The sequence below is a fragment of the Microtus ochrogaster genome, chromosome X, assembly GCF_000317375.1.
Source record: "Microtus ochrogaster isolate Prairie Vole_2 chromosome X, MicOch1.0, whole genome shotgun sequence".
NCBI lineage: Eukaryota > Metazoa > Chordata > Mammalia > Rodentia > Cricetidae > Microtus > Microtus ochrogaster.
The window spans coordinates 26,812,725-26,826,222 of NC_022026.1; the positions used below are offsets into that span (position 1 = coordinate 26,812,725).

Below are 13,498 nucleotides of genomic sequence, written 5' to 3' on the forward strand. Positions count from 1 at the left end.
AGGTGTAAGATGTTATCTCAAAGTTGTTTTAATTTGCATTTCCCTGATCACCAAGGAGGATGAGCATGACCTTAAGTGTCTTTTGGCCATTTGAATTTCTCATAGCAAACTTCTTTATCCATAATATTCCATGAGTTTTAGATATAGAAGTTGTTTTGTAGGTGTTTCCATTGAGGCTGGGAACTACGACTCTACATTATTATTTATGATCTCCTTTTGCAAAGATATGTTTCCTTGATAAGAGGTTAGGACTACACTTATCTGTGGGTGTAAAGACAAATATTTAGAATGTAATTGAAGATATTGGTGGTTTAGTTAAGTGGTGGTTGCAACTTCTTCAAGATCTCTGACTTCACTGGCACTAGGCAGTTGACAAGGTTTCCTGTACCAGGCATGATGTCCCTTTTGTTGAGGCAGTCTTAAGTGAAATTAGAAAGCTCTTGGTTACCAGCAAGGTATGTATGCCACTGCTGTACCTATTAGGTTTATTGTGTCATAGAAGTCACTGTTGTGTTTCATAGGTGTCATAACTGGGTTTTGTTAGTTGTGTTCTTCCTTTGGAAGCTTTGGATGGCTCCATGATCTCTTCTGGAAACATGAAAGCTACTCCTCATGGAGGATACATTCAAGTTAGTTCCAGCAAAGGGGCATCTGAGTCCAGTGCCTAAAGTGCATACTGTCTTTAGCAACAGGGACTTACCTTCTACTTTTGAGGGCAATCTATGTCAATAGCAAAAGGCTGTTTTAGGAGTCTCTTGGACAACCCTGACCAAAAATTCAAAAGAAGGTTTCTTATGCCTAGTGTTGGGGGTTTTGTGTTAGGTTGTTTTTGGCTCTTGGAAAGAACATTGCCAACTGAGAGCATATGTTGATGTACTTTTATGTTAAATAAAAAGAAATTTTTATTTAACGTATGTACATATATTTATGCATAGAATTATGTTTAATAAGATTTTTTGGTAAATAGTTAATAGTGTGATTCCTTGTGACTTTTTAAGACATGCTTACTGTTATTTTATCCTCATCCCCATTTCTTCTATATTTACCTCCTCCCTTCCATAATTACAGCCTCTTTGTTCCATTTCCCTGATCAGATCATTAATACCCGGCTTCTTCCTGCTTTTCTTATCTCAAGCCTATTTTTTGAATGGTTTATTTGTGAATTGTTTTTGTTTTTGTCTGTTTGTTTTTTGAGTTCTTTACATTTTTTTGATGTTAATCCTCTGCCAGATGAAGAGCTGGCAAAGATTCTCTCTCAACCTGTGGGAGTACTCTTCATGTGATCATTTCTTTAGCTATTCAGAAACTATTTAGTTTTATGAGGTTCTACTTTATAATTTTGTAAAGTCAGTTGTTGACCTCAATTTCTGGGCAATTGGAATCCTATTTGGAAAGTCCATTCCTACACTCATTTCACATAATATACTTCATTTTTTTTCTCTAGACATTTGAGATTTCACATTAATTCTTTGTTGTATTTGGAGTTAGATTTTGTGAAAGACGAGAGACACAGGTCTTAGATCTTTCTTCTACATGGGGACATAATGTTTTCCTTGCACCATTTGTTGAAGATGCTGTCTTTTCTCCAGTGTATGTTTTGGACATTTCTTTAGAATATTAGATGGATGTGGTTATGCACTCTCAGGTTGGATCTTCAGGGTTTTTTCCCCAATTGTCATCATGTCCAATTTTGTGTCATTACCATATTGTTTCATTACTTGACTGTAATAACCTATTTGTATTTGTATTTGTTTGAACTTATTCTATTCTAATTGATAGTCATATCTGGTTATTCTTTTTCTAAATTTGTGAAAATTTCAGCCTTTGTTTCTTTGGTTGTTTTTTGACACAGATAATTTTGATTTTCCTTTCATATGTTGCTTGATTATAACCCCAAAGTTCTCCAGTCATTGTCTTCTTTTTGCCAATGCTAGTCTAATTTTCCTGCTGTTTGAACTGCATTCATTCTATTGTTTTATCTTCAGGTTCAGCGATTTTTCTAATTTCCTGTAATTAGCCCGCCCAGTGAATTTTATCTATTTAGTTATTTTTATAACTTCAATTTGGCTCTTTAAAAAACAATTTCTTTGAGCTGAATATTGTTAGTTTCAGCTCTAATGCCAGCATTCAGAAGACAGGAACAAAACAACTTCAAGCTTAAAGTCAGCTTGAGCACTTTGTCAAAAAACAAACTTGCCAATAAAAAAGTCATTTATTTGCTGTGGTGTTTTAATTTTCTCTCATATTTAAATGTAATTTGTAATTGCTTGTCAAAACAGTTTTTATGGGTGCTTTAAAATCCTTGTTAAGCAATTCCAATAATTGATTCATTTAAGTGGTAGTGCCTGTTGATTGTCTTGTTTTCATTAATCTGATTTTCTTGATTCTTGTTATCAAAGATGTTTATAATGTCTGATTTTTTTCCCAGGAGACTCAGAGTCTTACTAAAATCTTCCATTTTATCAGGCAGTTGTCTGTGTTAACATACATGCCTTCTTTGTAGATGTCAGTTTGAAAGACTAATTTTCTATATCCTGGGTACATACATTGTTGCGTCTATATTCTTTTGGAAGGTACTGCTGGGTCTTGCATTACTCTGCTAGACTACCTGATGATTGCAATGATGTTTTATTAGAATTTTCTCTATTTATCTCATATTCAGGAATCCCATAAAATCTTTCAACCAAAAGCCATAATATATATGCAAAGACCTGTAGGGTAAAGAGAAAGCAAAAATATATAAATAAAGTAAAAATGAAAGTAAAAATAAGATAAACTTTTAAAAAGGGAGAACCCTGACCTGGCTTTATGAAATGAGAAATGTCCAAGGATACCATTGAGTTCATTTTTTATCAGCCATCTACTGCTGGGGGTACAGGCTACCCTTAAGAGTAGTTTTTTCTCCAGTGACACTCACTTGGAGAAAACTAAATTTTCATTTGTAAGTGACTATCAAATGAAAACAGTTTCTGAATTAGGTAGGAATGGGTACATTTGTCCCCTTCTCTTTTCAACTCTAGGATAATATCTGGGCGGACTCATGTAGGACTTGTGTATGCTGCCTTAGTCTCTGTAAGTTCATGAGTGCTTTTGATCATGTTGATTTAGAGGGCCTTGTTTTCTTCATGTCCTCCATCCCCTCTGGCTCTTACACTCTTTCCACCTCCTCTTCTTCAGGGTTCCCTGATCCCTGAGAGGAAGGATTTGATGGAGGCATCCCATTCAAGGATGAGGGTTCCAAAATCACTGTCTGAATAATGTTTGGCTTTAGGTTTCTATATTTTTCCCATCTGCTGCAGCTGCACAAAGAAGCTTCTCTGATGATAACTGAAGAAGACACTGATCTATGTGTATAGAAATTGTCATTAGGAGTCGTTTTATTGCTACTCCTTTATTTAGGACAGCAGTATTTGGTCTTATCCTAGGTCACTGAGATATCTAGTCTCAGGCTTTTGGTCCCGCAAGCAGTGTTGGATATGGCTTCTCTCTCATGGAGTAGACCTTATATCAAATCAGTTATGGTTGGTTACTCCCACAAGCTTTCTGCCACCATGGTCCTAGCATGTTTTGTAGGCAGGTGACCATTGTAGATCAAAGAGTTTAAACTTCGGTTAGTGTTTATGCTTCTCCTTTGTTTGTGTGCAGAGTACCATCTGGTACCAAGAACACTAGTCTGCATAGGTGAAGCGTCTAGGTAGGCAACTACTTGAATTCTCCATGTTTAGTGAGCTGCGTAGGTTGTTGTCTTCAAAAATGGGGACTTGAGGTCAGTTTGTGTAGATTAACCTATACTCTTTGCAACAACCCAAGTTATTTGGGCATTCCCATGGGACCACATTGGCCAACAACTCAATTAGTTATAACCCATTGCTTGTACTGATGGCTTCCACATTTTTGATAAGAAATGTTCAGTTGGGGTTCTGTCTCCCCCATTATTTGACAAATTCATTTAGAGTGCCTTCATATATGTGCATACTTTTGAAAATGTCTACTGCATCAAGTTTCCATACTAGTCCTAAAATGACCCTTAATTTTAGTTTTTTCCGTATATTCCCTCTCTCATCTCCCTTTTTCCTCCCCCAGCCTACTTGATCATCCTATTTCAGTATTCCCACCTGTCCATAACTATCTATTCTAGTTCCTTTCTCTAGAGATATCTAGTCATCCCTTCTTTGGATTGTAACTTTATTATAATTGACTTAGCTATTGGCATCAACATATAATGCATACCATATTTGTCCTTTCTAGGGCTGATATTTTTTTCTGGTTCTATCCATTTACCTACTGATTCATTTTGTAACAGGCAAATAATGTTCCATTTATTCATCTGCTAAAGGACATCTAGGCTGTTTCTAATTTCTGGCTATTATTAATAGAACAGCAACGGGCACTGTTGAGCAAGTGTCTCTGTAGTATGATATAGCATCCTTTGGGTATATGTCCAAGAGTTGTATGGCTAGATCTTGAGGTAGACTGATTCCCGTATTTTTAAGGAACCACTAGACTGATTTCCAGAGAAGGAGAGCTAGAATAATCTTTACAGTATGTCTATTACAATCTCTTCAAGTTCTCAGTTATCTTATGCACAGAAAAAATAGGTTGGGAATAATATTAATAGCATCATTGCATTGATACCTAAACTTGAAGCAAAAGCCAGAACAAATCACTTATCCAGTGAATATTAAAACATTTTTATTATACTAGAGTAAGATGTAATTTTTCATTATTACCCAGCATATACTAATATGTGTTTTACCTGCGAAAGTTAATTAAAAAGATAGGTACTATCTTTTATGTCAGATATTTGCTAGTACCCATCTTTTGACATACTGTAAAATTGTGCTTTCTTGTACTTTTTATACTTAATAACGATCAGTTGATTTGTGTGTCCTGTGCTGTATGATAAAAGCAAAGTGTATTATTTCTGAAGACGAAATGTTCTCTTTTACCCGATGCTTCAGTCATAGTAGCAAAAAAATGAAACCTTTCATGTATGCTCCATTGTGGCTAATGCAGGTCAGAACCCTCATTAAATCTCTAATAGACCGAGGGTGAGTAAGCCTGGTCTACCGAGCAAGTTCCAGGACAGCCAAGAATAGCTATGGCTACACAGAAAAACCCTGGCTCAAACAAACAAACAAACACAAGAGAAATAACCTTTTGTTTTCACATAGCTAAAGTTTTCAGGTTCTTTTCCATAGTGTGATCTTGTTTGTTTTAATTGATGCACTTGGCTTTACTTTATTTTATATCACTATGCTGTTTATTTCCATTTCAATTTTCCATCTTGGTTACAACCTAGAAAATTGATTCAGTGACCAAATAGTATGGAGGAAACTTGTAGTTTGAAAAATATTGCTTTATACTATATTCATTTGACTCCTAGCAGATACCCTCTTAGAGCTTTTCTGAATACTCCTATATTTCAGGATTGTGGTTATGGAGAAGGTGGAGATGCATACTGCACAGCCTGCCCTCCCCGAAAATATAAAAGCACATGGGGGCATCACAGGTGTCAGACTTGCATCACCTGTGCTGTCATCAATCGGGTCCAGAAAGCCAACTGCACGAATACCTCTAATGCTGTCTGCGGAGACTGTATGCCCAGGTATGCCATTAAATGATATCAGTCTTTCTGGAACTTTTTTTTTAAATTATAAACTGGTTGGCCTAATATAGGCTTCTTATAAACTCTTTTAACTTACATTAGCCTACAATTCTTGTTTGTGTTAGCCATGTGACTTGGTACCTTTTATCAGTGAGGCATTGTCATCTTGCTTTCTCTGAATTTGGGTTACAACTACAGACTGGGTCTTTCCTGCTCCCAGAATTCTCCTGTTCTCATTACCCTGACTATACTTTCTGCCTGGTTGCCCCACTTACACTTTCTGCCTGGCTACTAGCCAATCAGTGTTTTATTAAAGCAATACAATTGACAAAGCTTTACAGGGTATTTGATGTCGCTTATCATCCTACCTCTTAGACCCTAGTAGAGGTATTCTAACTACCCATGTCATGATCTATTTAAGCTCTATGAATGGGAAGCCATATATTCCTAACAATATCCCTATATATAAAATACCTGGCAATTATCAAACACAGATGAGTGCTTAAAAGCTTTCTAATCATTCTGATAATCTAAAATTTAAAGTAAAAATGTTGCTAGACAGATTGCACAGAAATCATGAAGAAGTTGGTCTCATGACCTTAACTCCCCTTTTGGCTATAGAATGTGATGGCTTAAGAAAATGGTGGACTGAATCACACATGTCAGAGATCCCACAAGGGTAGGTACTGCGTCCCATGCAGGAAACATGAGGGAAAGCCTCTTAGATATTCCCTACAACCTCAAGAAGGACTGTTACAAGTCAATTGCTTGTTTCATCCCTCCACATTCCTTTCTGCTCTGATCACAGGTTCTACCGAAAGACGCGCATCGGGGGCCTGCAGGACCAAGAATGCATCCCGTGTACAAAGCAGACTCCTTCTTCTGAGGTTCAGTGTGTGTATCTATTTTTCTCTCCTGTCTTCCCCCCCAAACCTCTGTGTGTCAATGAAGTCAATAGACTTGTTTATTCCTGTAGAAAAAAAATACTCCTTAGTACTCCTTCTATTGCATTGTTGGTAAAGGCAGTCACCCATGACTAAACCTCAACTTTGCAGCATTCAAACTGATTGGACATCATTTATTTCCCTTGTTTTGAAAATTGAATCTAAATGAGGAGATATTTTTATTCATGCTTTGTGAGCTACTTGGCTGGGTTTGGTGGCATAATGAATGTTATAATGTACTTTACATATAATAGCATTTCTACACTTATTAATTGCGATTATAGTCAATATTGCTATCAGAGTCAATACACGTGGTATATGGAAGTCCTTAGGTTTTAGACCACATTAATATCTGAAAAAATAGCTAGAATATAGTCTATATCCATGTCACTTGTCATTTACTTGTTTGTCTGACTTCTATAATTTTTGTCTGTCTTCTAATATAGTCTTTAAATTATTGGTGTATCTCTAACAATCCTTAAAAATCATGATAAATAAAACAGACTTTGCTGAATACACATAAGTATAGAAATATAAAGTCCTAAATTAGCTGAGATTCCTAGATAATAAATCTTATTTTTTAAATATTTCCTTCAGCGTTTTAAAAGAACAGATATAATAACCTTCCTCTTTCGATCCTTTCTGAGTTCTCTTCATTCCTTCCCTCCACAGAAACAACCACTGTCCTGAAATTTTAAGCAGCTTTTTACCAGACTATCCTATGGCAATTAACAAATCCCATGTTTCCTTTCATAAGGCCAAAGCCTTCTTGTATCATATGCCTATGATTGCTAGACTAGGTAGTGCCCAGTTCCTTGTCACAGAATGAAATGATTGAGATGTATCAGCTCTTTACTGACTCAGTCTAGAAATGCCATGCATTGTTTACACTCAAGGTGCATTGGCTGCAAGTATGTTGATGTCTTTGCTGTAAGGGTGTAAAAGAACATGAAGAGTGTGTTGTTAATTCATGGGCATATTCCTCTGCTACCTTCTCCACTACTGTTTAAATGTTTGTATTACATTCTGTATATTCATATTCTTAGACAATATTGCTAGTATTTTGTATTTTACAACATTTTTCTATAAAGGTCATCAAGCTATTCTTCACTTCGTTTTTCTCTACTGGGTTATTTATATTAATCAACAAAAGGTCTTCTATGACGTCTTAGGGGGTAAATCCCGATTTACTGATCTAGTATTTACTGATGAGCATTTTAATTTGTTTCTATTTTTTTAGGTTCTATTACTAAACATAGCATGAATGAACCACAGCGGCAGCGTCTTTTGGTTAGTCATGCTAATTTATATCGTGCCTGCAGCATATGAGTTTTGCTTTTCCATTATGATCTTACCTAATTTCAGATAAGAACATAGCAGTCCTGATAGAGATGACCTAAAGGAGATGTGGCCTAAGGATCTTTAGGGCCCTTTTCCGACTCTTAACTGCCCACATTGACAGACTCTCCTATTATTTTGTTGTGGTTCCACAGGTACCTTCCAGTTGAGTTTAGTGAAAGTAGATGCACACGCTGTTCCCGGTAAGGAAGCCACACTTGTCGCACTGGTGGGCAGTCTGCTGGTAGTGTTTGCACTTGCCTTCCTTGGACTCTTCTTCCTGTACTGCAAGCAGCTCTTTAATAGACATTGTCAATGTGGTAAGTGTGTCTGCTTAGCATTTCCCATGAAGCAAAAGTAAGATACAATTTTTGGTAAAAGAGGAAGATTTTTGAGATTATAAGTCAAGGTGCCTTCCCTGTCACATTAGAAAATCCCAGGCATCATGCTCTGTCATCATGTGGGAACTATCTGGCATAGCATCAAAAAATATGGAACGTCAAAAGGGCTAGAATTTACCTGGAAGTTTAGTGGACCAGTTTATTAGGCTTTAAGGGTTCGTGGAGACTCTCCCTTAATGGGAAATCACTTGGTAAAGAAACCCAGAGACCAATTATCTAACTTAATTTTTAAATCATAGTGTAACTCAAATTATATAGATTCTTTAGGTTTATTTATTTTTAATTTTCAAAATGATAGATGGAATGGAATAAGTTGTTTAAACTGTTTTCTCTATGTATGTATTAATAGATTCTGAAATATCAGAATTGGAGATTTAGATATACCTGAAACATGACTAATAATGAGGTCTACAATAAGTGCTGTCAATATAGGAGTTTCCCAAAACTGGATAACTGAAGGCATAGTGTTTAGTCAACATTCTTATGTTTTTCTGTCTTCCAAAATACTGCTGCTGAAGATCTGGCCAAAGCCATAGGAGATGGTGCATTAAAATCAAGACAGATTGTCATGTTTAAAGTCTTGAGAACACTTTTACTTTTCTCAACTTCATCTATCAGTCAATGTAAGACAGAAAGTATAGTCATCAGGGAGCGAATACAGAAGAGATGGGATCATCAGGACTAAATAAGACATTAGAATTCCAGACACGAATACCAGTGTTCAATGCAGCTTTAGTGCAATTAACAGAAGCAAGAACTAAATAGGGACAATGAAAAATCTAACATAGCCTAATAAATAGACCTGTATTAGCAAAGGAAAGATGGACTTTACTGGATACAAGAACTGTCAGGATTCAATAACTAAATGGATACTGTAGCTGAAGCAGCACGTTATTATAGCTGCATTCTGTTTGTGTTGGAAAATCCTTCTTAAATAGAACTTGCTTAGTCAGTTTGGCTCTAGAGTCTATCAATGATTTACCTATGCTTATTCCATATTTAAGCAAAGATGAATCTAGCATTTCATGAGATGTAGTTTTCCCCTCTTGATTCTCAATGACCCTTCTTCAGCTTTACTTCAGTCTCCTTAAAGCTCCTGTGGTAGCTCTGACAGTTTAGACAATGGTGGACCACTGGATCTCTGTCTCATTGACCATTCAGTCTTTGGAAGGTAGTGTATAGTGTAAGAATTCCTGCCCAGTACTGAATCATGGGTAATGAAGTGTTTGGGTCACAGGCCTCAGCAAGGTGAATGTGATGAGACATCTAAGACCTGCCTGTCTCCATGTTCTTCCCTTGGGAGAGAAGAAATGAGGAACCCCCTTTCTATGCTATTGCAGTATCTCCTTGGGAACATAAGGACAGGTAGCGTCCTTATGATTTCCTTAGGAAAAACGTGCTTATTTGTACTCACTGACTTACACACATTCTATGGCTTTGTAAGGGAGGGCAACCTGATGTGAATTAAATCCAATGCAGATGCAGGAAAAAGGAATAGGATTGTGACATACTAGAAGGACCATCTCCTCTCTAATCAAGAATCCATTACTCAGCTGAATCCATTTGCTACCACTGTGAAACCTTCCAATTTTCAAATAGTCCAGACATTTGTAATTTTGTATGAAATTTTCTTATGCACTCACGTAATTTGAACAAACTGTGGAAACGCGGTCTCAGTGGGGAAACATAAAGACACAGCGACTCAGTTTGTAACCTAATATTGAGTCTGACTCATGCGTGAATGATGAGCTGCTTATCTTTATCATAGTTGTAACAAGTTGTCACATTTAATGGCTTGCCTCAGTTTCCATAGTTCGGAAGTTTAGCACGCTGTATGGAATCTTAACGAGGCCTAAACCAAGAAATTGGCAGGACTGTGTTTCTTTCTGTTTGTCCGAGGGGAATCTGTTCCCTCATGAGTTTGTAGAACTGAAGTCTTATTTTCTTGGTGGCCGTGTGTAGAAGGTTCACTCCCAGCTTCTAGAGCAGTGGTTCTCAGCCTGTGGGTCATGAACCATCTGGGGGTCAAATGATGCTTTTACAGGGGTTGCCTAAGGCCATCAGAAAACACAGCTATTTATAATTCAAAACAGTAGCAAAGTTGTACTTTTAAAGTGGCAACATGAAGAACTGTGTTAAAGGGTTGAAGCATTAAGAAGGGTGAGAACCACTGCTCTAGAGGCTGCTCATATGTTTTGGCTCATGGCTCTCTTCTTTGTCTAAAACAAGCCACGGCATAATGAAGTTGTTTAGAGAGATGTTATGCCACATCTTTCTATATTAATGCTCGGTGTCATTTCTGCCTTCTGACACTTACCAGGATGCATCTAGCAATCTAGAGAAATGGAACTAAATTAAAATGTTCATCATTAATCACAGAATAAAAAAAATCATGATTTATCTTAAGGATTTTCTGAACTCATCTGCATAATTCAAGATAATCTTCCTATTTTAACATCCACTACCATAATTCTGATTGCATGGTTCCTTTCCCATGTAATATACCCAGATCATGGAAGAAAGAAGCATATTAAAATACCTTTCCTACAAAGCATTTATCTCTAGCTGAAGAAATTTGTCTTCCCTAATCCAGCAGGAAAGCATGTCTCTGAAATGTGTCATTTTCACCTACTTCTAGATGCTCTGGTCCTTCAGAAAGAAAGAGGGAGTCTGGCTCCTAGACCCCCTCACCCCTCCTATAGTTGGTGCTCAGGAAGAGATACCCTGTTGAGAAGAGACCCTGATTTTGGGGGGGGTGACTCAGTGGCTTTCTGCTTTGAGTTGCAGGAGGTTCATTGCAATATGAAGCTGAAAAGGCAGTGGAGGAGGATTCTCTTTTCCCCATGCCACCTGGCCAGGAGACCAGTCCTGAATTCCCAGTGAATGAGATCAAGCCACTCAGCTCCATCTTGGATGACGACTGCAGTTCCACGCGTGGCTTTCCCACCCAGGAGTCCTTTACCATGGCCTCCTGCGCCTCAGAGAGCCATTCTAAATGGGTCCATACCCCCATTGAATGTACAGAGCTGGACCTGCAAAAGTTTTCCAGCTCTGTGCCCTGTACTGGAGCTGAAACCCTGAGGGAGAACACAGTTGAAAGCTCCAGAGACAGCCTGGAGCTACGAGTACCTTTTCAAGTTCCCAGCTTTTGACTCTACTGAGGTGAGCTAGAAAAATGTGGTTAAAAGACCAGGAGGTGTGGGCCACTCTCAACAATTTTCCAGCCCCAGTTCTATTGTCCGATAGGGCAGGAAATGAGGCTGGTAGAGGTTGGAGAGGCAACAGTTGTGGCACTAAGTCTTTGAGCTAATTTTACATCAGATTTGGAAGCCAACAATTGTCTGGAGACCTGACAGGCTGGCGTGATGCCAGCTTCTTCATCTGGACCCTACTCTTGACTAGTCATATTGTTTACTCCTTTCGTTTGTATGAACAAAGCACCATCATACAAATATGCAACTCTGTATTCAGATGAACCCCGGTTCCTGAACAGCCTTATGATCTCGAGGAAATCATTATACCTCGTTCAGACAGTCTTCTGCTCATGAGTTAGTGTGAGGATTGAATGACGACATACGCAAGTGTCCTTTATAATGTCTTCGTGAGAGGTGTTTGTACCATGATGGCATTTCCTTCCTTTCCCTGTGTTCGGTCACCAATTACAAATTCCTCCTATATCCACTACATTTTTTTCTGAACTTTGTAACTCCATACCTTTGCGGTAGGCAAATGAGAAATATGCTAATCTCATTTTAAATAGGCAGAAACTGAGAGATGAGAAGTGGTTTGCTTAAAGACAGAGTAATCCATTCTCAGAACTAGGCTAGAGCCCGGGATTCGCAGCTCCATTACAGAGTTCATCTAACTCCATCATTGGATTTTGAAATCTATGTGTATGTTACCTCAATATATGTCACATATACATATGTTGTATGCATGTATATGTACATGTGTGTATATAAAAACATCATGGATAAAAAACCAGAACATACACAAAATTCATTTGTGCTTCATGTGCACTTTGCACACATAACCTGAAGGTACTTTCATGTGCTATTAGTACAAACTCATGTGTGAGCAAGTGTGCAGTTTTTCACTTATGGTATCATGTCAAATAGGAATAAAATTTTGAGTATTTTGGATTTTGAACCTTTGAATTTTGCCCTAAGGATACCCAATCTATTTCTTCGTCTAGAGGTTATGTAGTTCTTGTTCAAATATTCTAGTGAAAAGAGCTCACAGCTGCCCAATGTGTATTACACTTATAACTGACAAACTGGAGCTCAATATAAAAAGCATAATTGTATCTTGTACTCACTTATGGGTTCTAGTTCTTTCCCTGGATCACACATCTGACTTCTCTGCCATATGTGAGAACTGAGGACAACCACTTTGGGTTTTTATTAAGAACATGGTACTAAAACTCAACCCAGTTTCAGGAAAAAATGTTTTTTCTAGTTTGGAATAGGATAGATTTGTTATCTCCATGGCTAGGTGAGAGATTTCAGCTATTGTGCCCTAAATCACTGGTCGAAACACGAACTTTTAGAGAAAAGAAAGAGGAGGGTGGTGATTACACAGCATCACAGGATTCTAACTACTCTGCTCTTTTTCTAGGTCTCTTTCACTCTTGGCAACCTTGCCAGTGATTGTTCCTGGACTTTCCTGCTCTTCTTCTATTCAAGAGCTGTAACATGAGCCTGGGATATAGGCCCCACAATAATCAGTTCTCTAAAAACGGGGTACACAGGGCCCATCCTACGAGAGAATTAAATCCACACCATTTTCCCAAGACTGGCCTTGAACATTTTTTGTTTTCTTCTTTTAGTCTGGGGACTCAGAATTCATAGCCATGAAAATGGCTATGGGCCGGTTAATTAATTATAGAGGTGGGGGAATAACAACAAACACGGTCAAATTTTCCTGCCTGTATATTTTTTTCTTCTTATATTTTTTTGTCAGGTAGATCTGAGAAAGGGTTTTACAGAATTCTGTTGACATCTATATACCACTTTAGAGAGAAAAATAAAGTGCGTTTCAATTTAGCTTTTTGCTTTGACTCTCTCCCCTAATACACACACACACACACACACACACACACACACACACACTCATGCATACACATAAAATGGAAGGATATATAATATATATATATATATATATATATATATATATATATATATATATATATATATATATATATAGAG

General features: G+C 37.5%; 1 protein-coding gene across 1 annotated transcript in view; it reads left to right on the forward strand.

Annotated features, from left to right (window-relative positions):
• Eda2r (ectodysplasin A2 receptor) overlaps nucleotides 1–12,952 on the forward strand; it is a 29,285-nt gene extending 16,333 nt beyond the window's left edge. The window contains exons 3-7 of the mRNA XM_026784913.1: nucleotides 5,430–5,608; nucleotides 6,417–6,502; nucleotides 8,046–8,210; nucleotides 11,079–11,453; nucleotides 12,909–12,952. Coding sequence (XP_026640714.1) covers nucleotides 5,430–5,608; nucleotides 6,417–6,502; nucleotides 8,046–8,210; nucleotides 11,079–11,443 — 795 coding nt within the window. The 3' untranslated portion in view covers nucleotides 11,444–11,453; nucleotides 12,909–12,952. The remainder of the gene's footprint in view (nucleotides 1–5,429; nucleotides 5,609–6,416; nucleotides 6,503–8,045; nucleotides 8,211–11,078; nucleotides 11,454–12,908) is intronic.
• The last annotated feature ends 546 nt before the right edge of the window (nucleotides 12,953–13,498 follow it).